Genomic DNA, 22134 nt, shown 5'->3' with positions numbered 1-22134 from the left:
AAAGCTGCACCGAAAGCGAGAGATTTGGCGGGAGGGTGTGAGTTAAACTTCGCCTCAGCGCGACTGCATCGGGGGCTTCCTAAATTGGTTTTGGAGGAGAAAAAAAGAATTTTTTTTTTTTTCAATCATACTTTATTTAAGACAGGGACTAAGAATCCCACAAGTGAGGCGGCGGCGGCCCCCGTGTGGGAGGGGGGCGCCGCAGGTGCCGTGAGGGGCGGGTGCCTCGGGCCGCTGCGGGCGGGCGCAGCCTGAGGGCGCGGAGCCGCAGCCGCCCCCGGCCCGGCCGAGCCCCGGAGGAGGGCGGGCGATGTGGGAGGCGGCGCGGCGGAGCCCCCGCCCGCCCCTCGCCGGCGAGCGCGGCTCCTCCTCCGGGAGGGCGCGGCGAGGCTGCCGGGCGGTGCTGCACCCCCGGCGGCAGCCCCGCCGCACCTCCGCGCCCCGGGCGGCTCCGTGCCCCGGCGCCTCTCCCGGAGCAGGCTCTGCGGAGGGCAGAGACGGCGGCGGGATCTGAGGCACCTCGCGGGGACATGCCGGCGGAGCGCGTCCGGAGGTAACGAGCGGGGCGGGCGGTGCCTGCGGGCCCGGCGTGGCGAAGCCGCTCAGCTCCGCGCCCGCCGGCTCCGTGCCCCCGGCAAAGTTGTGCCCGAGCCGCCCGCAGGCTGCCGCTCCAATGCAGGCACCGCCCGGGCCGGGAGCGCGGCGGGACGGGGCGGCTGCCGGCACTGAGGCTCCCGGTGCCGAGGCAGCGTTTGCGGGGTTGTTCTGTGGGCTTTCTTGGGGTTTGGGTTTGTTTTTCTTGTTTCCCGGCGCACTGAGCATCTGCCTGGCGCGGTCCCCGCAGCAGCCCTTCAGGGGCTGGGCTTTTCCCGTTCGCTCTCCTGGCGGAGCTGTTCAGCGGGATGCTGTTGCCCTCTAGTGTCTGCGGGAATTGGTTATGGCTCTGTTGGGGCACAAAATTAGTCAGCCTAGTGCAGTAATTATTCATAACTTCGGGTGGTTGTAGCTGCTTGGATTCCCCAAATCCTGTCAGAAATTGACGTGTGCTGCTGCTCGGTTCAGCTGTCATGTGCAGCCCTCGGGAAATGGCAGAAAACTTGTATATTACTCAATTCGATGCCTGATATGCTCGATAATTGCTTCAGGTTTTGGTGTGGTGGGGTTTTCTCTTCCTAATGGAATGGTAAGTGAAAGAAAGAGGGTTTCTCTCACTGTCAGCATCCCCAGTCAGGTGTCATGGAAGAAATGGTTCTGAACTCTGCCTTATTATTAACTCTTTACACTTGGCAGTTGGGGGAGAAAGGAGAGGGGAAGTAATGGTATGGTCATGGACCAGACGGAGTGCTGGACATTTATCTCAGAGACCTTGAGCAAATCATTTGCTCTTTAGATAGTGATGTTTTTGCAATTGCTGAAAAGTAACAGCGTTTATCTCAGAAAAATTGTGTGATGTCAAGAGCTTTAAGATATTTCTGTACAAAGTGTTGTATGAAGGCAAAGATTAATTTGAAGACTAAACTTTTGTGTTCTTTTGAAGTCTTTGCAACCTTCTTTTAAACTATTTTAAACGTTGTATATTTAATATTTATAAATATTTTTCCTTGACAAACTGTAATACTTGAATCCCTATCCTATAAGGGTCTCTAGTACTGCATTAAGCAATGCAGCATGGAGATTAGGATACCACAGGTACAGCAGAAACTACAAACTGCTTACCTGAAGGACTTGAAAAAGAATTTCTATCCATCAGAATTGCTGTGCTGCCTGAACCATTCCCTTTTTTTCTAACAGCTGTGAGGGAATGTAAACCTTTCAATAATCACACATTCCAGGGTTTGTTATGTGATACCAAAGGGTTTCAAAGGCTTCCCTTGACAGCTCATGTCTCATATCACCTTTTTACGAGTTGAAAATATCTTTTTAATATGCTGTTGTAAGGTCTCATTCTCAGCCTGGATTTACTCATTTGAGCTGTTAATGCTTGAATATTTTAGTCAGTAGAGTAATGTTGTAAGTAGGGGTACTCAGAGGTTATTTTGGTGTTTTCATAACTGATTTAAAAGTCTGAGCCTAGCTGTTCACCCCAGGTTTGGTTGTGTTCCGTTGTGCTTTGCTGCTTCCTACCATATCCTTTGTATATCCAAAGATTTCCAATTTAGTAACACTAAAATGACTTCAGAATATTTCCTGTGAAGTTGTATTTCATAGTGAGTGGCCAGAGCAGACCTTTATGTTCAGAGCAGTTAAGCAGCATTCTAATCAGTAGAGATTTAAATGTCTGTAGTAATTTGCTAAACAATATGCCTCCTTTTTTTCTGCTCTTTGTTTAAAGCATTTAAAACTCATTTTTCATGTAATGCATCCCCAGCATGTCACCAGCACTGTGGTTGTGTCCAGGCTGGTAAAGAACTGAATGGGAATATAGTGATGGGGTTTATTAGAAGAAAGTTATTAAAAATATGTCTCTAGATAAATGTAGTATACCTCAATAATATTGATGACTACTCAGTCCAGAACTTTTTAGTAGTTCTTGATGAAAAGGGTTTTTGTTACCCTTTAAGAGTATGTTTTTTACCTTTAAGTATGACCCAACTTTATTGTTTCTAATCAAGGCTTGCAGTAAACAGTTGCCCTAGCACAGGCCTGAGGTAAGACTAAACCAGAGTTTTCTTACTGAGCTTTGATAAATTTGATCTGATAAATTGAGAACAATTTCATGCTTATTTAGGGATATTTTAGTTGAGCCCATTGCTTTAATCTTGATATTAGGACAGCAGAAAAAAGTTGCTTGTCATTTTTAAAATTGTGTTGATACTCATGATTCAACTTTATCAGACATTTTTTAAGATTATGTGCAGTTTTATGTGCCTGTGCAGTTTCTGGATTGAGAACCTCTGTGAAGAATTTAGTAGGCTGCATGTCCAGCCTGTATTGTCTTGTGGAAGAGTTTCCATGAGGGTTATCAGGGGGAAATGATTTACAGAAGCCAAGAATTTGGTCGTTTATGCTTAGCAGTGAAACAACAAACTAAATAAAGCTGCTAGTGGTAGGAACTCACTTACGGTGTCCTTTGGGTCTTTGGGGTTCCTCACAGTATTTGTTCTATCATCAGTGCTACTTTGGCAGTGAATTTAAAAACCCTGAAACAGCAAGCAGAACAAGTTATAAACCCCCCAAACCAATCCACATTGAAGATCTCTATTCAAATGCATCTGTTTCATGCTGGCTGCCTGCAGATGCCTGTCATTGTGACTGCCCAGCAGTATGTTCAGAATGGTAAATCTGCTGTTTAATAAGGTGATATTTCTTTCCTGTACCAGCAAGATTTTCACATGAGCAGGTTCTGGGCTGCAGAAACCATTTCTGCAGCAGATGACAAGAGCACTGAGCCTTGCTGTCTGTGTTCATAACAAAATGCAAAACTTGCTTCCATGACTCAGCTTTCTCTCAGCAAGATCTTCTCCATAGAGAGTCTGTAAGTTAAAAACCAAATTCTGAATATTCAAAGATGGTAATTTTCACCTTAAGAGAGCATTTTGATACCTCCTGCTTTGTGCAGTAGAGGTAAAAGGTCCTGGTCTGAATTTTAACACAGTGGCATGAAAATGTAAAATAGGAGATCAAATACAGTTCTTCTAAAGAAATAAAGTTCTAGATAGAAAAACAAACAGGCAAATTTTATTGCTTCAAACCATGGAAAAATACCACACAAGTTATTTTATAGGTAAAATTTATTGTAACATCAGCATTACAAAACTTTGGATTTATTAATATCCGATTCCTGTTTTCAGGTGATTTCAAGTGATTTAGGGTACAGGTGGGACCATATTCCTCTGTCACTGAATTCCACATGACTGTAGAAATCAAAAAGAGCTGAGACTGCTGATGCAGGCAGCTCTATCTATGGGTGTTTTTCATGTTTTTTCACTGAAACAATGCTAACAAGCTTCAACTCTTGTGAAGGCTTTCTAGACTCTGTTTGTTTTTTTTTTTAATTTAAGCCTTTTTCTTATACTTAGATATTTTTTATTCATGTTGATGTCATCACGACTTCTCCTTTCTTTGGTAAATATTGCATTCTTTGGTCATGAAAGTAAGACTCCTCAAGCACTCCTCTCTGAAATGCTGCTTCTCCCAGCTTACTCACTATAGGTACATTGAGAATTGAATTTTTGTCTGGTTGTACTGTAGGAAATGATAGCAAGCAGGGAGCATCTTCCCTGAAGCCACTTCTAGAGATGTGACAAAGGTCACTGTCATGGTCTCCATGGGTCCCTCAGTGTGTGGTGTGGTGAATCCCAAGGATGGCACTGTCCAGGGGGTGCATTGTGAGTTGTTTGAGCATGCTGCTGGAATACAGCACTAGAGTATCCAGCAAGGGCTATTGCTCAGGGGAAAATGCTGCTGTCCCTCGAGGAAAGCACCTGTACCTTGTCAAGGCTTTGAGACTGTTGGTATTGTAAAATGCATGTTCTCTTTGACATTTTTGTTTCCTTCTTTCTATGTTCTTTGGAACTCCTGCCATGCAAACCAGTCCTTAAGCAAGTGAAAATTACCTAAGCCTCAAGCTGATACTAGAGAGTGTGAGAGTGTGCATTTAAACCTCGTGCCTTGCTCTGTGGCATCCCAATTCCTGACTGCCTTCAGCAGGGAGTGTGCCAAGTCTGCCTGTGTCCTGTGCCTCACAATTCCTCATTCCTCACAGTCGAACCTCACTTCTGTCTTGGCAGGTCCAGCCTCTCCTCCTTTACAGCTGCACTCTGTAGCCCCAGGGGCACCTGCAATGAGGAGCCAGGATACAAAGACAGGGCTTTTCTTGAAGAAAACACGGGTGTCTGGGCTGGCTCCAGATTTTCCTCTCTAAGGAATGGCATTAGGAACCGTGTCCTTGCTGCAAATGTTTCTTGGGTTGCAACCCTTGTGAAATATCCTGTTCAAACAGCTCTGTCTCATCAGCCCTTCCTTGCTATGAGCTTAGGTCAGTGTCAATTCTCATTTTTTCTGTATATAGACCAGGCAGATCTGTGGTTATCAAAGAGAAATAGCTGTGTGTACAGCTTTTCTACAGAATGCAGTCAGTGTTAAATTTAGGCACTAAAATTATGTATTTCTTGGCATTCAGGCAGCTGAATTGGAAATGCAAAATGAAGAGAACCCTTCGTGTGTGTAATGAAAAATCATCTGTCTGGAAACCTCTCTCTGGTGTTAACTCCTTCAGGATAAAGCTTCTCTTTGTCACCTGACTTGTTCCCATGTTAAATAGCTCTGTTACGCCATCCAGACTGATATTCTTGAAGCTAGTGTGGATTGGACATTGCAGTTATTAAGAATGTTGAGTTCTTCTGAATGTACCTTCATATTGTTGCTTGGTTTTTATACACAAGATAAAACCCAGGAAGTTGGAGTTGTGTTATTTTAGTCTAACACTAATTAGCGAGCCTGGGTGAAAGGCAGGTCTCCTGCCCAAAAGCTTTGAGCAGGACCTTGTGCTGCTGCAGGTAAGGTTCAAGGCTGAATTTAAGGCTTCCCAGAAGAGGAGGGGTTGATAAACAGTTCTCTGTGAGTAGAAGGTGAGGAGACTGAAATCCATCTAAAGCAGAGTGTATCCAGACAGAAGGAATCTTGCTCTGAATCTTAACTATGAATGAGACAGCTCTCGGCACTTGCTGGTCATGCTGAATTTTGCAGTTTTGATGAATAGAATGACTTGGAGATTTTCTCCCTTCATCTGATTTTTCTCGTTTATTATTACTTTATGCTCATCATGACACTAGGAAGATCTGTCTTCAGGGTTTAATTAAATTTCTGGACATTACATAGGTATTGTTAAGTACATAACTTTTTTGAGCCTTTTTGAAAATCTGGAGTGAAAGATCAATTTGCTTACTGTGTAGGATTAAAAAAAACCCAACCAGGAATGGAAGGATTAACCTCTCAGTATGGAAATGACCACATTAATGCCACACCTTATCCTAATGCCATTTCCAAATGGGCCTGGGTGCAAACTACACTGAAGTTACAGTGGCCTGTTCTAGATCTTGACACACTAAATATTTTTCAAAATCTGCTTTGAATCTTTGTTTATGACTTATGATCATTATTTTATGTCACACCAGCCAGTTGTTTTACTAGGGAGTTTTGACAGCAGTTGTACTGCTGGTTTGAAAAATTACTCTTTCCTTAAGTACAAGATAGAACATAAGTATATCCTTGGGTGATCTGCATGTTAGGTTTATCTTTTGATTTATTACTTTCTCTTCTCAAATGTAAGAGCTTGATTGTTCTATGGGTTTTTTTAATGCAAAGAAATCCTTCGAACAGCTTACAAATCTACAGTCCAGAAAAATGCTTTGTTTTCCTCTAATGTTGCAGGAAGCAAGTTTTGCTTTAAAAAAATCCTCTAAGAGATGTAATATAGAGTGTATCAGTATATGTTTGTACAGCAGTTAAGATGTGCATGTTCTTGCTTCTTTGAAAAACTAATACAAGATAGAATTTGTTTAATCATGTTGCCCCAGCTTTTTACAGGTTAGAAATTTTCTTCAATACTTTGGTTGTTAGCAGTTGTCTACTTGGAGTTAACTTTTATCTTTAGGTTAAAAGAATTTCTAAAACACTGTAAATACTTTCCTTTTATGTCTTGCTTTTCAGTGCCTCTGCCTGCTTTATTTGATCCTCTGAGTTGAGGAACCTGTGAGATTTAGAGACCTTCAAATGCACATGGCAAGTAGTGGGAGCAGAAAAAAAATGTTATTGTAAAATGTTGAGCTGTTGGTCTCCAAACCTCTGGCTGGCAGTGATTTCTTTGCTCCCATTCGTTTAAGCAGATGATTCTTCACAAGGTGGTGTCTCATTTAAATCTCTGATTTTCTTTTCTTCTAGACTGTACCTTCAGTAAAGCTCTGTGGAAGATAGATGTGTGTGCTGCAATGGTGACATAAATATTTCAGAGGACTGGAACAAGTTGTTGAGAATCTGTGTTTGTTTTTCATGCTGCTGTTGAGAGCTGTCTAAGGCAAGTAAACACCATGAATTTTATCCTGAAACTTCACAGACATTTTCAAAGAACAGTAATTTTGCTGGCCACTTTTTGTATGGTGAGCATAGTTATTTCTGCCTACTACTTGTATAATGGCTACAAACAGGAAAATGAACTCCCTGAAACCTCTTCAGAAGTGGAATGTGGTGATGCTCAACTGTTGCCTTACAAGCTGATGGAGGTGAAGACCACGAAGCCTGTTGATCCCCTGAGGACAGAGCTTGTAGTGCTGGTGTTTGTGGAAAGCCAGTACTCAGCGTTAGGCCAAGATATCATAACCATTCTGGAATCCAGCAGGTTTCAGTTTCACATTGAGATTGCATCTGGGAAAGGTGACCTCCCAGTGCTTATAGACAAGAACAAAGGCAAGTACGCTCTCATAGTGTATGAGAATATTCTTAAGTACGTGAACATGGACTCGTGGAACAGAGGCCTTCTAGATAAGTACTGCACAGAATACGGTGTGGGTGTGATCGGATTTCACAAAGGCAATGAGAACAGCTTGCAGAGCTTGCAGTGGAAGGGTTTTCCTTTCCATGTCCACAGCAATCTGGGTGTTAAGGACTGTTGCATTAACCCTCATTCCCCACTGCTCCATGTGACTAAACCTTCTAAGCTTGAGAAGGAGCCCTTGCTTGGAAATGACTGGGCTGTTTTCCAGATTAATCACACAACTTATCAGCCAGTGATATTTGCAAAAGTAAAGACGCCAGAAAACCTTTCTCCACCTGCTGCTCTCTATGCCACAGTAATTCATGACTTGGGGCTCCACGATGGGATTCAACGAGTCCTTTTCGGCAATAACTTGAATTTTTGGCTGCACAAGCTGATTTTCATAGATGCCATCTCTTTCCTCTCTGGAAAGAAGCTCACACTGTCCTTGGATAGGTACATTCTGGTTGACATAGATGATATCTTCGTTGGCAAGGATGGAACAAGGATGAACACCAACGATGTGCAGGTAAAGTATGTGCACAAAATAATGGTCATTACAGCAACATGATTTTTCTAATCTGAAAGTGGGTAGTTGTTCATACTTCAGGGCTCCACCTTGGAGCTGTTCATAACGTGTTGAGAGTTTTACAAGCAGGAGGTAAATGCAGTGAGCAACAATAAATGTCAGCATAAACTTTGAAGAGTGGACAGGGTTACTGGCTGTTTGAAATAGTTTGGGATGTCAGGAGTTGCTTGCAGCATTTCACCTCTCTCATCTCTGTTTTATGGCACTTGCTTGTAAGGAGGGTTTGTGTTATTCATGGTCTTAAAAGCTCATTCTGTCACTAAATGACTTGACAATTTTTATGTTTAGAGTTGTGCATTCCTGAAGGTCCTTTTCCACTCTCTTGTGCTGTTCAAGTCAGGTGATAGTTGTTGGTCAGTAGCACTAACATCTTAGCATTATTTCTTCCTGTAAGTATTTCTCCTGTGCTTTTTGTAAGGAGTGTTGTCCCAAATCATGTAGTAGGTGGTCATCTTTCTCAACTTGGTCTAGAAGCTAATAATCTGTATCATACTGATTGTTGCCCTATTTGTGCTAAAAATAAGGGAGAATGTTTTCTTAGAACTTGGTTAGTGGAATGAGGAAATACAAGAAGGAAAGACGAGGACAGCACCGCGTGCAGTGGGTTATTTTTGTTTCATTTTTAACCATGCTTTTGGGTTTTTTTCAGTGTTAATATATATGTCAAGCTACAGCAGCTCTGCATACAGTGCTTCCTTCAACAAAAGGCTTGACCCTGCAGTTCAACTTTTAATTTGCTTTAAAATTGCAGCATAGGCTCTTTTCCGAAACATCCTCTGTACATGCAGTTGTAAATGAGATTTGCCTCCTTGTTAAGTGGGTGCTTTCCTTAGGCAAACAAATCAAGTGGGAGAGAACAGAAATCAAGGTGAAGCTTCCTAAATGGTTTTCCTGTGGAGAGTACAATGGCAGTGTTTGAATTAGATAAGGGAGCATGCTTGGAGAGTCTCCTAAATGCAAACTCAGGTGGCAGGAAAAGAGTCAGATCTGACAAACATCTCTGGCAGAACGTGTGTTGTTCTCCAGCAGCACCACTTTCTGGTAACATAGTGAGTGAAACAAAGCCTGAATAAATCCATCACTGTGTTGTGCAACAGCAGTCGGAGACAGCATGTTTTGTATTGTTTCTCTTTGTAAGTGACACCTTAGGATTGTCATTTTAAAATAAGTTAGGGTATTAAATTGCCAGAGTTATATACCAGAAACAGGAGACTATTGAGACAAATTTGATTACAGCAGATACAGAAGAATAAACCATATTGTTTGGGAAAATAATTTGCAGTATGTCAGAAAGCAATCTTCCCAAAATAAAACTGTCAAATTAAATAGAAGTAATATCAAAGTGGAAATAACTTTTAAGCAGGATAATTTCTTTTATACAGGACTGTGTTCTGAAACAATGGAACCTAAAAAAAGTGTTCCCTTCTGATTCTTCATCTACTTGTAGTTAAAATGTTATATTAAACATGTTGTTAGGGCTGTCAGATGCAATGCATCTTCATTACTATTAATATCAAAGGAGTTATCCTCGGTGGCACAATGACATGTGAAAGGAATGAAACAAAATCAATTTGCAGTAGTTGGAAATACATTATTGTAAAGTGTATTTGCAGATAAATGACATCTCATTAAACAGGAGTTTTACTGAGTTCTGCTGCAGTGACTGTGACGGAGAATTGGGTGCTACTAGTGTGAAAAGAGGTTCTAAATGCAGACTTTGTATCCTTTCAGTACTCAAGATGAGTACTGATTAGCTCATTTCCACCAAGCTTACATTTTAACTACTGGCAGTACAGAATTAAGGAGGATTGTCTTTTGAGATTTAATTTTGTTTGACATATCTCCTTGATAATATTTTCTGGGTATACTCAACAGCTGCTAGGGTTGTGAGCTGGAGGAGAGTCAGGTGAGTGTTTCTACCAGTATTCTATTAATGCTAATCAATCTGAAACTTCAGGAGTCTCCCAAGAGCCACAAGACCTCAAGGGTTGGTTCTGGCTGCTCTGTGGAAAGGATGGAGTTCAGAAACTAGAAGGTTAATGCAGAACCAGTAGCAAAACTCAGGTGGTCATCTGCTCTAAACCCCCTGCTCAAGCTGGGCCATGGCCAGGTGCCTTTTGAGTGTCTCCAAGGAGAGAGATCCTGACTGCATGTAAGATCATGGTTTCAAAGGAATCTCTTCTTTAGATATCTAAAATAGATTTCCAGAGTGGCCAGAATAATTAATATGTGAGGGCTTAACCCATTAAAGCTTAACTTCCCTCTCCTTTAAACTATGTGAATTGGAGTTAAGTACATAGAAAAATTACTATTATAAGGTTTAGTGGTAATATTTTAGCAGTGTTATATATTGAGCTCATAAGATGTCAGATTAAAAGCAGGCTTTCCAAAATGAGTGTCTTCTGTACCTCTACAGAGGAGGCAAAGTGGTGCTACTTCAGCTGGAGTACCTGTAGTGTCAGCAACGCAAGTGTAAAGAATCCTTCTGAAAATGTTTTACAAACATAGTTTATCCACCTAAATTCTGTTGTAAATGCTTTGTTTTGTTAAACAGCAGATTAAGTTTATTCTAGTTTCACCACAGCTTCTTCAATTGCAAACAAAACAAGAAGGACCCCAACAACTTGAAACAGTGGTTGAGATTCTTTGAATAAGTACCTGTGAGAGAGTTGCCAGTCTGTGTGTTACATCTGGGCTGATGGAACACAGTTCTTCGATGTGAGACCAGGAGTAGCTGTCACTGTGCATCAACAATTACCATCCATCCTTATATTTATGTACTTTATCTTCCTCTGGTAAAACAGAAATAATGGAAGAGAATGTTTCCGTGGTCTAATTGCCTCCCACTTTGAAAATAAGCTTGGTAATAATCAACTCAACATTCATTTTTCAGTGGTTTTTTCTCTCCTATTGTCTGTCAGGCAGGAGGGACCATTAGGCTGTGACACTGTTATATTTTATTTTCCTTGTTTCTTTTAGAAAGACTTAAGAGCATGTGCAGTGCAAATAATTCATGTAAATGGACACACAGAGAAAAATCTATCTAGATATCCACAGAATAAGTTTATCGTAATAGACTGTGATTGTCCTGGCTGACAGTCTACTAATTTAATATCTTCTTTTGTTAGAGTTACTCTTGGTGAAATTTTTATTACTGTAAAGCTTTGAGATTTTTCAAGGGAGAAGCAGATGATGGAAGAGGGGAAATTAAATGTGGTTTTTTTTCCTGATGACAGTTTATTCCGTGCTGGTGGTCTAGGCCATGCACCTTTCCCTTCAGTTCCCTAATATGTGCACTTGCTGGAGTTCCTTGAGAGTTCATCACATTTTTCAAATGAAAAATTAGAACACTACCAAATTATTTTGTCCTAATAATTAGCTGTTTGAGCTCCTCTTGACTGCCTGGTCCTTTGTGTGCATTTCAAAACAAACTGAATTGAAGTCAGGATGGGGATCTCTTCAGGTAAGCCTAACCTCTTTCTATACCTGTAGTTATTCTTTATAATTGCCAAGGAAAAATCTTCATATTAACCATATCCATTATTGGAAGGGGCTGGTAGATCCTTATGTGTCATTCTGGTTTGGGAGTGCTTGGGCAGTGCATCTGTTAGGTATGTGTGCATGGCAGGGGGCAGCACAAGGCTCTAGCTGCAGTCTCCCTGCACTAACACTGGAGAAAGGAGCTGTGACAAACATTGTTCTGCTCATGGAGAGGGTTCGGCCAAAAGGAATCAGTTCCTAGCCCGTCAGTCTCCATCCAGCCTCTCATCTCGCCTGGATGTTGAGGTTTATAAGGCAGACACCTCTAATGGAGCTACTCCTGTCAATTCCCACAGTAGACATAAACACAGGAAAACAGCTGATCTTCAGCGAGGCTCTGGTTAAGTGAATTGCACCTTAAAAGTATGTGGCCTTGTTTATAAATTGTTTCCAGAGTGCCTGCCATCAAATATAAACATTTGTATTTGGTTGGATCAGTCCTCTTCCATTTTCCATAGCCAGTGCTGTCACTTCTTTGTTGCTTTCTTAGTCACGTTGGTGGCCTAACCTTTTGTTTAATATAGTTCTGTTTAATAACAGATTTCCCCACGAAGAGCTAATTGTATATTCCCTGTATTAAATTCATCCACATTACTCAGCACTGCTTAAATTATTGCAGTTATTTAAAACCCATTAACTATCTTTTCACCCTCTGCAGCATGCATGGAAAGGAACCAGAACTTCCCAAGGCAAAGCAGACCACTTGGCTATAAATTTTAAAAATGCAGTCATTTGGCTGTTCAGCTTTTCGTGCACAAGAATGACCTAAATATTTTCCTTGGAACAGAATTTTCTCTATATATTGTGTTAAGGCAGAAGGACTAAAAGGTTCAGGCAGAAAGCCTGAATTGTCAAGACAAAGGATGGTCCCTGTCACAGGAGGAAGTCTAATTCTCTAAGTTAATTGCTTCTTTATCTGTAGGATCACGTAGAAGGTTATCAGAAAGAAATGACAGATGTGTCATCACATGTGTCAGCTGCAGAACCACTCAGCCATAAATCTTTGCTTCGGGGACGTTAAAAAATCTTTTTAATCACATCTTTAAATTACATGAGGAATTAATGATGATGAACTTCTGTTGTGCTAAATCATTCTGGGTTCCCAGTTGGTTAGCTATAATACCTGTATACCGTTGTGGAATGTGTCTGCTGTGTGTGTGCATACGATCTTCCTTAATTTGACCTGAAGCTCCTAAGCTATTTCTTACTCACTTGTTGGAAATAGCAGGTAAAAAGTGCATTCAGTTCTTCAGAAGTGCCAAGGAGAAGGAAAATGACTGACTGGGGTATCTCTGTGGCTGTCTGATGCCCTAGCAAGATTGGTTTACTTGAGCATATTGTGTCAGCTGTACTAGTGTGGAATATTGCACACTGTGAGACAGCAGAGAGATAGAATTAGATTTCAGAACTAAAATACAACTTCAAAAAAAAGTTATAAAAATTGTCTTACATATTCTATGGGCTGCTACCAGCATATAGTACATTCTACCAGTCAGTCTCCATAACATCTAACTTCTAGAAGCAGTTTGGTTTATTCTCTGTGAATTTTAGTCTAGTAAGATGAATACAACTGCTGCTCAATAGAGCCCAGCTCTTTCTGTTAAAATCATACTGGTGTTTGAAGTTAAAAGCATGAGAAAAATCCTCTCCCAGAGCAAGAGGACTGCAGAGGGGCCACAGGGATGCAGGTGAGCTGGTTCTGCTTTGACTGTGACACTTCTATGGCTGCCAGAGCAATGCTGGTAATTCCTTGGGCCTCTTCCTCCTCTTCTGCACCTGTGTGAGCTGGACACCTCCAAATCCATGGAATAAACTTGGTGCTGAGTTTAATTTAGCAGTTTACCCATGGTGGATTATGACAAAAGCCATGCATGCAGTTTTGGGATTGCAACCCTCATTCTTGTAAATTCAGTGGTTTCCATTAGTTCTGCTTTTGATGAAATTCTTGTTTGTTTCATCAGGTATTTTGTGTTTGGTTTTCTTTGAAAAATGAGTTTCTGTATTTTTTTCCTCTCTGTTTAGTTTTGCAGTACTGGAGTAACTGAATCTGATGGAGTTTTTTTGTTTGGTTTGGTTTTTAATTGTAATGCTCTGACACTGTACATGAAAACCTAAAGATGTTTAATGCAGACCTGAGTCTTGAGACAGCAATATGTCAAGGATTGCACCATCTCCTGCTGTTATAAATTCAGTGGCAGGTAGCTAAGAGAAGAAGAATGCATTTGAGTTGCAGTTTTTTATTGTCAGAGAGACTGCAGAAAGTGTTTCTTGGCATAGAAATCCCATGAGGTTTTTGAGGGCAAAGAGGCTGATTTGCTTCAAGCTCTTGTACCCCAGCACCTGATCTGACTATTGGTTATACACTCCTTGGTTTCTTCAGGATAGAACCAAAGGAAATCGTGGCTTCTGTAGATCTGCTGGTGCTTTCCCAAGTAAGATGGTGTGCAGTGTGGGTTCAGTCATTTGCATCTTTCCAGAAAATCAGAGTCATTTGTTTTGGTTTCTAAATTCCCCATATTTCTCTGTGGTGGTGAGCACTTTGCTATCCATAGGCTTAATGTGACAATGGTGTTTTCCTGTTCTCAATGGAGTTTTCAGATTCAAGAGTTCTTTTAAATGAAACTTAAGGAATGACACTCACTGAGATCAAGTGATCTAACTGAATACTTGGTAATGCTGTTTCTGGTTTTTCCCTTGGCTTGATGTATTATGTAGAGATATATTTACTGTTGAGCATAAGGCTTCCTGTGCAAAGAAATCCATAAGAAAGGCTTTTGTCCACCCAGTGTGCCAGCCTGCACTGAGGTAATTCTTGCTTCACAGCCACATGGTTAGCAAAGTCTGTCTTCCTCTGTATACTGAAAAATACACACTTTAGGAATGCAGGTGAGTATTTTCATGGGCATGTGAAAAATATAAAAATGCATGGGAGTCTGCAGACTTTGAGTGTTGTCAGCATAACGTAAACTCTGCGGTGGTTGGGTTGATCCAGCTGGCCATGGAAACACGAGCTGCTGTCCTGTCAGTCCCTCTCTTTCCTTGGATTGTGAGTTCTGTTGGTCAGAGGCTCTTGTTCAGTGAGCACCTCAAGAATACAAACAATAATAATGCATTGCAGCTTCCTGCAGAGCTGCCCTAATTCAGCAGCAGTGTACGAGTGGCTGCTGCAGGATTTATTCTGGGCTTTTTCAGTGACAAGTTAGCCATCCACTTCCTGCTGCTAACAGAACAGAATAAAACTTTCACAGCCAACAAATAAAAACCAAACTGCAGACAGATCTAGAAATCAAAGCCATTAACTGTAAAACATGATAGCAAAAGTGAGCCTTCCTCCATCCTGCTCTTCAGTCACATCAGTCTGGCAAGGAGACAGAAACGAGAGTGGAAGTCCTAATCCAGTGGGACTCCTAATTCGTTTGTTTCCTTCACAGTACAGCAGCATGGGAAGTGGCCTTGCTTCTCCTGTTCAGCCTGCAGGGGCAGTGCAATGACATGACTGATTCTAGGTGACCATGCTTACAAAACCACGTGAAGGAAAAGCAGCTGGTTGGCAGTTTATGTGTAGCCCCTCATGGAATAACAATTCCCTATCTATTTCCAATTCCAGTTTATTTTCTGTGCACAGACCATAAAAACCTTACGACCAATTTTTAGAAGTAGTTACTCTTTAGGAGATTCCTTCTTTCACTTTGCAGTCCTGGAGATGAATTACTGTTGCTCCTTAAAGTGTAGCTTCATATCTGAGATAAGTAATAAATTAAATTTAAAACCACTTTATATTGCAGAAATTATACTGCAATCCATTTGAAAATAGAAACAGTGGTGAGGAGAAATAAAAAAGCCTGTGACTGTGCAGAAGAATACTCCTCAAATCCATTCCAACACAGGTCAGTAAATCCACATGCCAAAGGCTCTCCAGAGGAGACAGGTTTGATTTGCTTTAGAAACACTGGTTGCATTTTTGTGGAACTGATAAGCCACAGCTCTTCCTGAAGTTCCCGTTATTTGCCTTTTAGTGTTAGCTATCCTAGGAAAAAGCCAAGTGTCTCTTCTCCATTTTAAAGTGGACTTGGACTAAAGATACCTCAGAGTTGTCTTCAATAGAGTGCTAATGGCACTCAAAAGGAGGCTGAAAATCAATTCTGCATTTCTGTAAAAAACGTTATTTTATGCTGCAAGATGTTCCTCTTATCCCTTGTCCTTTCCCGCTGCCATTGTTAAAGGTAATAGAAATGATGAAAATGGTAATCCTGAGACTCTCCTAAAACAAGATGAACACTAAAATGTATCTAAGTTTGTAATGTAAGCTGAATTTAAATTCAAACAGACTATGAAAAATATTTTACATCAGTAGTGAAGTACTTCATCTTACTGACTGAGGAGATTGCTAGCAAGATTGTGCTCAGTTCTTCACTACTGGATTAGAAATATTTGCAGAGTGCTTAGAGACCAGAATAGTCAGGAAACATCTGAGCAAAAAAATGAAAAAATAAAGGCTAAAGAATGCAGTAAGTAACGATGACCAAAGCAGAAAGCAGTTGTCTGCAGGGTACAAACTGTGAGGATGGAGAAAAATATTTAATGTAAGGCACAGAGATATTTAAGTGTAGGCTGAATAGCCAATAAAAGCAGCAGAACAGAGGCTGCTGTTTGGCTATCCAAAAGGAAGTTGAAGGATTATGTAAGTCTTTAAAAATTAGATTTGGCAAAAGAGTATGAAATATGCTATTGCAAGGAATATAATATTGGCAGGGATTTGTATTAAGATATGTTCTCAATCTCGTGCAGTAAATCAAATGCAGAGCTCAGTTGGATTCCTGTGTGTTGGTTTGAGGCTGCAAGTGTAGACTTTGCCAGCTGGGATTTTTATCTAGGCATGTCTAGCCTTTGTAATCTTGTTTTTTAAGAATGCAAGCACTCATGAAAACAGGTAAGGTGTGCATTAACACTTCTAACAAAATCATCCCCCCCCTTTTTCACAGAAGTCTTGGGATTTTCTGCAGTTACATCCTTTAGACTTGGTACTATGTGGAAGCCAATGAAATTGTCAAAGTTCTTATTAACTTGAAATAAGTTTTTATGTTATTTCTGTGTTGGCTGCATATAGTCATGAAAGTATGGCTTGAGAAAAGAGATGTATTTGTTATTTTGTGGAAACTTTCTCTTGGGTTTTTTTTTCATACCAATGCTGATGTAGCTGGGGAATTTCATTCAGCAGCTTTAGAACCACTCATAAAGAGAAGGAGAAAACCATAAATTGTGACCCTTGACTGGTGAGCAAGCTGAACATTGAATTCCCACCTGTATCTTTCCTGGCACTTCAGACAGAGTGAGAAAATGAAAATTTTTTTGTTGAAGATTGTTTTTTTCTGTCAGTAAAGATGAAACAGAAAAAGAGCTTTTGGTTTTTCTTAGCTCATCTGAAACATTGGGACAGAGGTAGATAGCTATTTTTATTCACAAAGAGTATTAGAAGCAGAGGAATCTTTTTGGCTCTATTAGGAAAAAAAAAGGAACATCTGAGAAGCATTTGGGAATGAACTGTGACATGGATGCATTGCCCAGCATGTGGAATGATCTTTATTTAATATGCCAGTAACGTGGTAATTTTTCTTGTGCTTTGCTAGGCAGGGAGAGCCACCAGTTCATTTTGGTTGTTGTCTGGATTGCAGGATTTGAGTCTTCATTCATTTGCACTCTTTGTTCTCTAGTCTGTAGAACTCAGCAATAACTCCAATGCTGTGCTTTAGTCTTACCTGGGGGAAAAAGGATCAGCTGAGAGGTGAGCAAACCCCAAGGTGTTTCTTTTTGCTTGGTGTCAGCATTTTAGACATAGCTTGCAGTCTCCAATACTTCTTCCAAGGTACCTAAATAGCAGCTTGCTATACCTTGGTATGTGGAGTTGAGTTTTTCTGTAATCATGTCACAGATCTATATTGTTGATGTGGCCATTGTTACTCTGTGGGGAAAAAAAGTATAGAAATTTAAATGGTTTGAATTCTATGTTCATTGGAAAAATATATAAATTTCACTCACTCTTGAGTTCTGATTGTTTACATAACTATGTAGACCAGACTTTGAAATCTGATTTATTTAATGTTATGCTGAGCAGGAAGCACAGCCTGTAGGCCTTTTGGGGATAAGTGAGTCCTAGTTTGTCCAGGCTCAGGCTTTGAGGTCCAGAGAATATTGGCACTGAAGATAAAAGTAAGGCTGAGGTTTTTCCAGAAGGCCGTATTCACATTCTCTTGCATTTGATACATATAACACTGACACTACATTTTTACTTTCATTACCTAAAAAAATGAATTTTTATTTTTTTATTTCGCAGTCCGCTTCTGACAGTCCAGGAATTAAATTGAAAGAGGGTAGAGGTGGAGGGACAGAATGTAAGACAATGAAGATAGTGCAGAAGGCAGTCTCACACCTGAGGAGCTGCAGCTGTACTGATCACCAAAGATCAGGAACAGCCCTGCCCTGAACAGGCCACAGCTGTGCCCAGTGAGAAGATGAGTGCTACAAAAGAGTGGCGTAGCTGGGTGAGGGGAGAGTTGGAGTTTGTTGGTTGTGTTGTCAAGAAGGAGGAGTCAGTGCTGCAAGGAGCTGCCCATGAGAAGTCACCAAGAAGGTACAGGACTTTTGCAATATGATGACAACAGGTAGGTTTATATCGGACATCAGGAAGGAGAGATTTTTACAGTGAGGGTGGTGAGGCCTTGGCACAGGTTGGCCAGAGAAGCTGTGGTGTCCCCACCCCCTGAAGTGTCCAAGGCCAGGTTGGACGGGGCTTGGAGCAACCTGGTCTAGTGGAAGGTGTCCCTGCCCTTGGCAGGGGGTTGGAGTGAGGTTACTGTGCCTTTCTTATCTGGGTAGGATGTATGGGCAAGGGAAGGGAAGGAGGTGCCTTCTGACGTGAAGAGCAGGTCCTAGGCAGCAGCATGAAAGGAGCTGTAGGCTATTGCACCTTGGAAATAGCAGTTTTGGAATCAAATTTGTGATAAAGTGTGTTTTACAGAACATCACCTTTTGTACACCAGGCAGGGTGTGTAGGCAGGCCTGAGGCTGCGCCTCTGAGGTGTCGGTGCTTTGGGCAGAGTGAGGTGGCCACTGACAAACTTGTCAGGGCAGAGCTGGTGCAGTGCCCCAGCTGCAGCTGCCTGTGCCTCAGCTGGGACCGAGCTCTGCTGCTCAGATTAGGCCTTGATCTTCTTCCAGAGCTGAGCCTGGCAGGTGTTTGCAGCCCCTCACTGCCAGTGGCAGGGTGAGAGGGCCTGCTCAGGGACTGGGATGTGCTGCTGGGCCTGCTGCCTGCAGTGAGAACTACAGCTGGAGCTGGCCTGTGAGGGAGCATTAAATAAGGAGCAAATGTGCTGTTGATAATGAATGGGGAGTGTTGTAGTGTATTGTAATGTCCTGTTTTAGACTTCCGGGTCCCGGGTCCCTTCCCAGGTGTGCCAATGCCAGTCTCCCTTCCCCCCTCGCCCCTTGCTGAGTCCTGTCAATCAGGCTTAACATTCCAACAAGGCGTCGTGTGGTTGGTCAAATTCAAAGGATGTCCCTCAGGCCCAGAGGTCATTGCCCTGTCTAGGGGTCCCTCGTCCCTTGAGACCCTGCCCCTCCCACCTGGTTGGTGGCTCACCTGTCCCCTCCCCTCCCCCTGAGCTTAAAAGGTGAAGCATGCCATGTGCTTGGTATTCTGTTGGAGCTCTTCCCAAGATTCAGACTTCTGTAACCATGGAATAAACCACTGCATATAACCCTCCGACAGAATCCCTCCTTTTTCTCTTCACTTTCACCTGAAGCCTCTTCCTAAGGTAAACAGAGTCCCTAACAAGCCTGGACTTGTTTAGTGCCCAGCTAAAACCATCAGCAAGCTAAAGGTGTCTCTGGGGTGATCCACCACAGAAGCCACCTTTGGCTCAGCAGCGAGGCTCAGACTGGCCCAAGCACAATCTAACTGGTAATATTGGGATTCATATTCCAATAGTGGAGCTGGGAGCTCAGATCACAACCTGTGTCCTTTCTGAGCTGGGTGACCATAAAATACATAGAATTTTACATACATAAAAACACATCCCCGGTTGGACAGAACAGCCCATGGCAGTGTTTTATCTGTGACAGAACTGTGCACCCATGCAGACAGCATGTGAAGCTGCAGAAGCATGGGCTGGCTAATGAGGGGTGCAGAGGTGTAATGCCTGATGTTTCCCGGGAGCCAGACAAGTGTCAGCACAAATCAATGAAAAAGCCTTAGAATTTAGCTGCTGGTGGTGGGATGCAATGGAGACAAGGCAGACTAAGCAGGTGGCCCAGAAGTGACCTGGAGCAGCATCTGAGGGATGGCTGTGATGCTCGGTGTGTGACTGCAGCTCAGCTATCAGAGTGCTTCCACTGGCCTAACAAACCTCACATTGCCTCTGTACAACGTTGTCAGTGCAAGAACTTAAAAATACCAAGAGATTCTAAATGCATTTTAGAGACACTTGGGTTTTGCTCCGAGTTCTTTTATACTCTGAAAACTCACTTCTTAATACTTGGTGTCACATAAGCATGTCAAGTATTAGGTGAAAACGCAGCCAGCATGGTTTCTATTGGAAGCTATCTGACCAAAATCCACGGGAAAATAGGTAGCAGTAGGGTGTTTTATTAGTCCTGTTTCAACTGAGCTAGGGTTTTTTTTTTGACCTTTAATTAAAAGAAATGCAGGATTTTATTTCTGCTAACTGCAAAATAAGGAGATTGTATAGCTGTTTAGTAACAGTAACCTCTTTCATCTAAGTACAGTTTAATTAACAGCTAATAAAGCCAAAGTTCAGAGAGAACCCTGAAAACAGCATGCTAATTACTTGGCTTTATTAAATGCTATTGGCACCAAGTATTTATAACCTTCAAGTTACCTTGCAGTAATTAGCTGAGTTCTCATTAGCTGGTACCTCAGCCTCCAAGAAGTGAGAAGTTGGTGAAGGAAGTTAGAAGTGTTTCTTAAATCTCTTGGTTGTTCAAATGATTTACCTAGATGAAAGAGCTTAATTACTTGAAAATGCATAATTGCACTATCATCAAGATCATTATTGTATGGGGTAAAAAAACTACTCTAAAGGAAGGCCCGGTGACATTTAAAACAGTGTATCGTGATGAGAAAACTTTCTGTTGAAATCATTTGAGTAACATTTTCCAAAGTGACTGTATTTTAAGGATCCTTCACTAGACACATAAGTTTGGACCCTGAGATGAAGTTGTGGCTCCTGAATTTTTTTCTTCTATTGGACACTAAAAACTTTAGGGGGCGCATAATTGGGCTCCAGGCTGATACTTTATTGACACTTAGAGGGAAAATTGGGTTTCCTGTTCTCTGCCAGCAAAACACTTTGCAGAAAACGCCAAAGGTTTTCTTTGTTTTTTTCTCTTGCTCTCTGTGTAGTGTCAGCTCTGCTAAGAGAGTGCACAAAGACAAATGAAGCTTTCTTGCCCTTTGGTCTGAAGGATAGATAAATTTTTTTTCAGGTACATCCCTATACCTAAAATAATTATTCTTTCTCCCATGCAGATTAAATGTTTATGGTATTGGGTGTCAAATTGCTATCTTGGAAATCCCGAAAGAGTAGTCATCATTGCATTTTAATGATGTTCCAAAATACATAATTGGTCATGAAGGAATCATTTTTCCGGAGAAGCAAAACTGTCCAATAAAATGCTGATTCCCAGACACTTGGGCTGGACCTTCCCTGGGGCTGTGTTCTGTTGCTGCTTGTGCTGCTTCCAGGTTCTGCAGGAGGGGGCATTGAGGGAGGCAGGTGCTGTGCCAGTACCTGAGCAGCAGCTTCTGCTGCAGCGCTCCCAGAGCAGGGAAAGGCAAAGGGATCTCCCACAAAGTGCAGAGTGCAAGGACATTGCATCAGTTACAGCTCATTAAACCTCTCTACACCAAAGCTCCACTCAGAAAATGGCTTTACTTCTGGTTCTTCCCACTCTTGCAGGGGTTACAGAAGAAATACAATATGGAAAAAGTAAAGCTGCTTTTGAATAAGAGCTCCCCTAGAGGGGCTTGCTCTGCTTAGCTCAGGTGCTTTCACATTACACTTCCTATTAATTTGTCCCTCCTTTTCAGAAGGTCCTTGCCTTTATTGAAGAGCCAACACAACATTAGAAATTTTACTCAAATGCAAAATAGTTCCTAATTGAATGGCTCCTTTGATAGTATTTTCAGACAGTAAAACAGTTAAGCAAGGAAGCATTGAGAGATGATATCTGTTTCCCAAAAAAAGGAGGAGGAAGAAGGCTTTCTGGAAAATGATGAAGCTGCCCTTGCATTTGTTGCTGACATAAAAGCATGTACTGATGTGAAGTGTAGGATATTAATGCTGCAGCACTGTGAGGCTCTCTCTGTCTGCTTGCCAATTTAGTTGAAATGTACATGATTACAAGTAGAATACCAGCATATTGAACTATTTCTCTTTTCGAGTGCCTGGGTTCTTTAGCAGCTTTTCAGCAGGAAAATAGTCATAAATATGTTGGTGTGACTGCACAAAGAAGG

At 41.8% G+C, this 22134-nt stretch overlaps 1 protein-coding gene across 5 annotated transcripts in view; it reads left to right on the top strand.

Moving 5' to 3' along the window:
- The first annotated feature begins 391 nt into the window (after nucleotides 1-391).
- Nucleotides 392-22134, top strand: part of LOC135447013 (bifunctional heparan sulfate N-deacetylase/N-sulfotransferase 3) — a 53112-nt gene continuing 31369 nt past the window's right edge. For 4 of the 5 annotated variants that reach the window (XM_064711658.1, XM_064711662.1, XM_064711660.1 and 1 more), the window contains exons 1-2: nucleotides 392-553; nucleotides 6883-8000. In XM_064711658.1, coding sequence (XP_064567728.1) covers nucleotides 7029-8000 — 972 coding nt within the window. In that variant the 5' untranslated portion in view covers nucleotides 392-553; nucleotides 6883-7028. Of the gene's footprint in view, nucleotides 554-1161; nucleotides 1184-6882; nucleotides 8001-22134 lie in introns of those variants that run through there. The other variant, XM_064711659.1, reaches the window with a different exon arrangement.

Source organism: Zonotrichia leucophrys, chromosome 4 (assembly GCF_028769735.1).
Source record: "Zonotrichia leucophrys gambelii isolate GWCS_2022_RI chromosome 4, RI_Zleu_2.0, whole genome shotgun sequence".
In the NCBI taxonomy this organism is placed as follows: domain Eukaryota; kingdom Metazoa; phylum Chordata; class Aves; order Passeriformes; family Passerellidae; genus Zonotrichia; species Zonotrichia leucophrys.
This window is presented reverse-complemented; position numbering and strand designations above follow the sequence as displayed.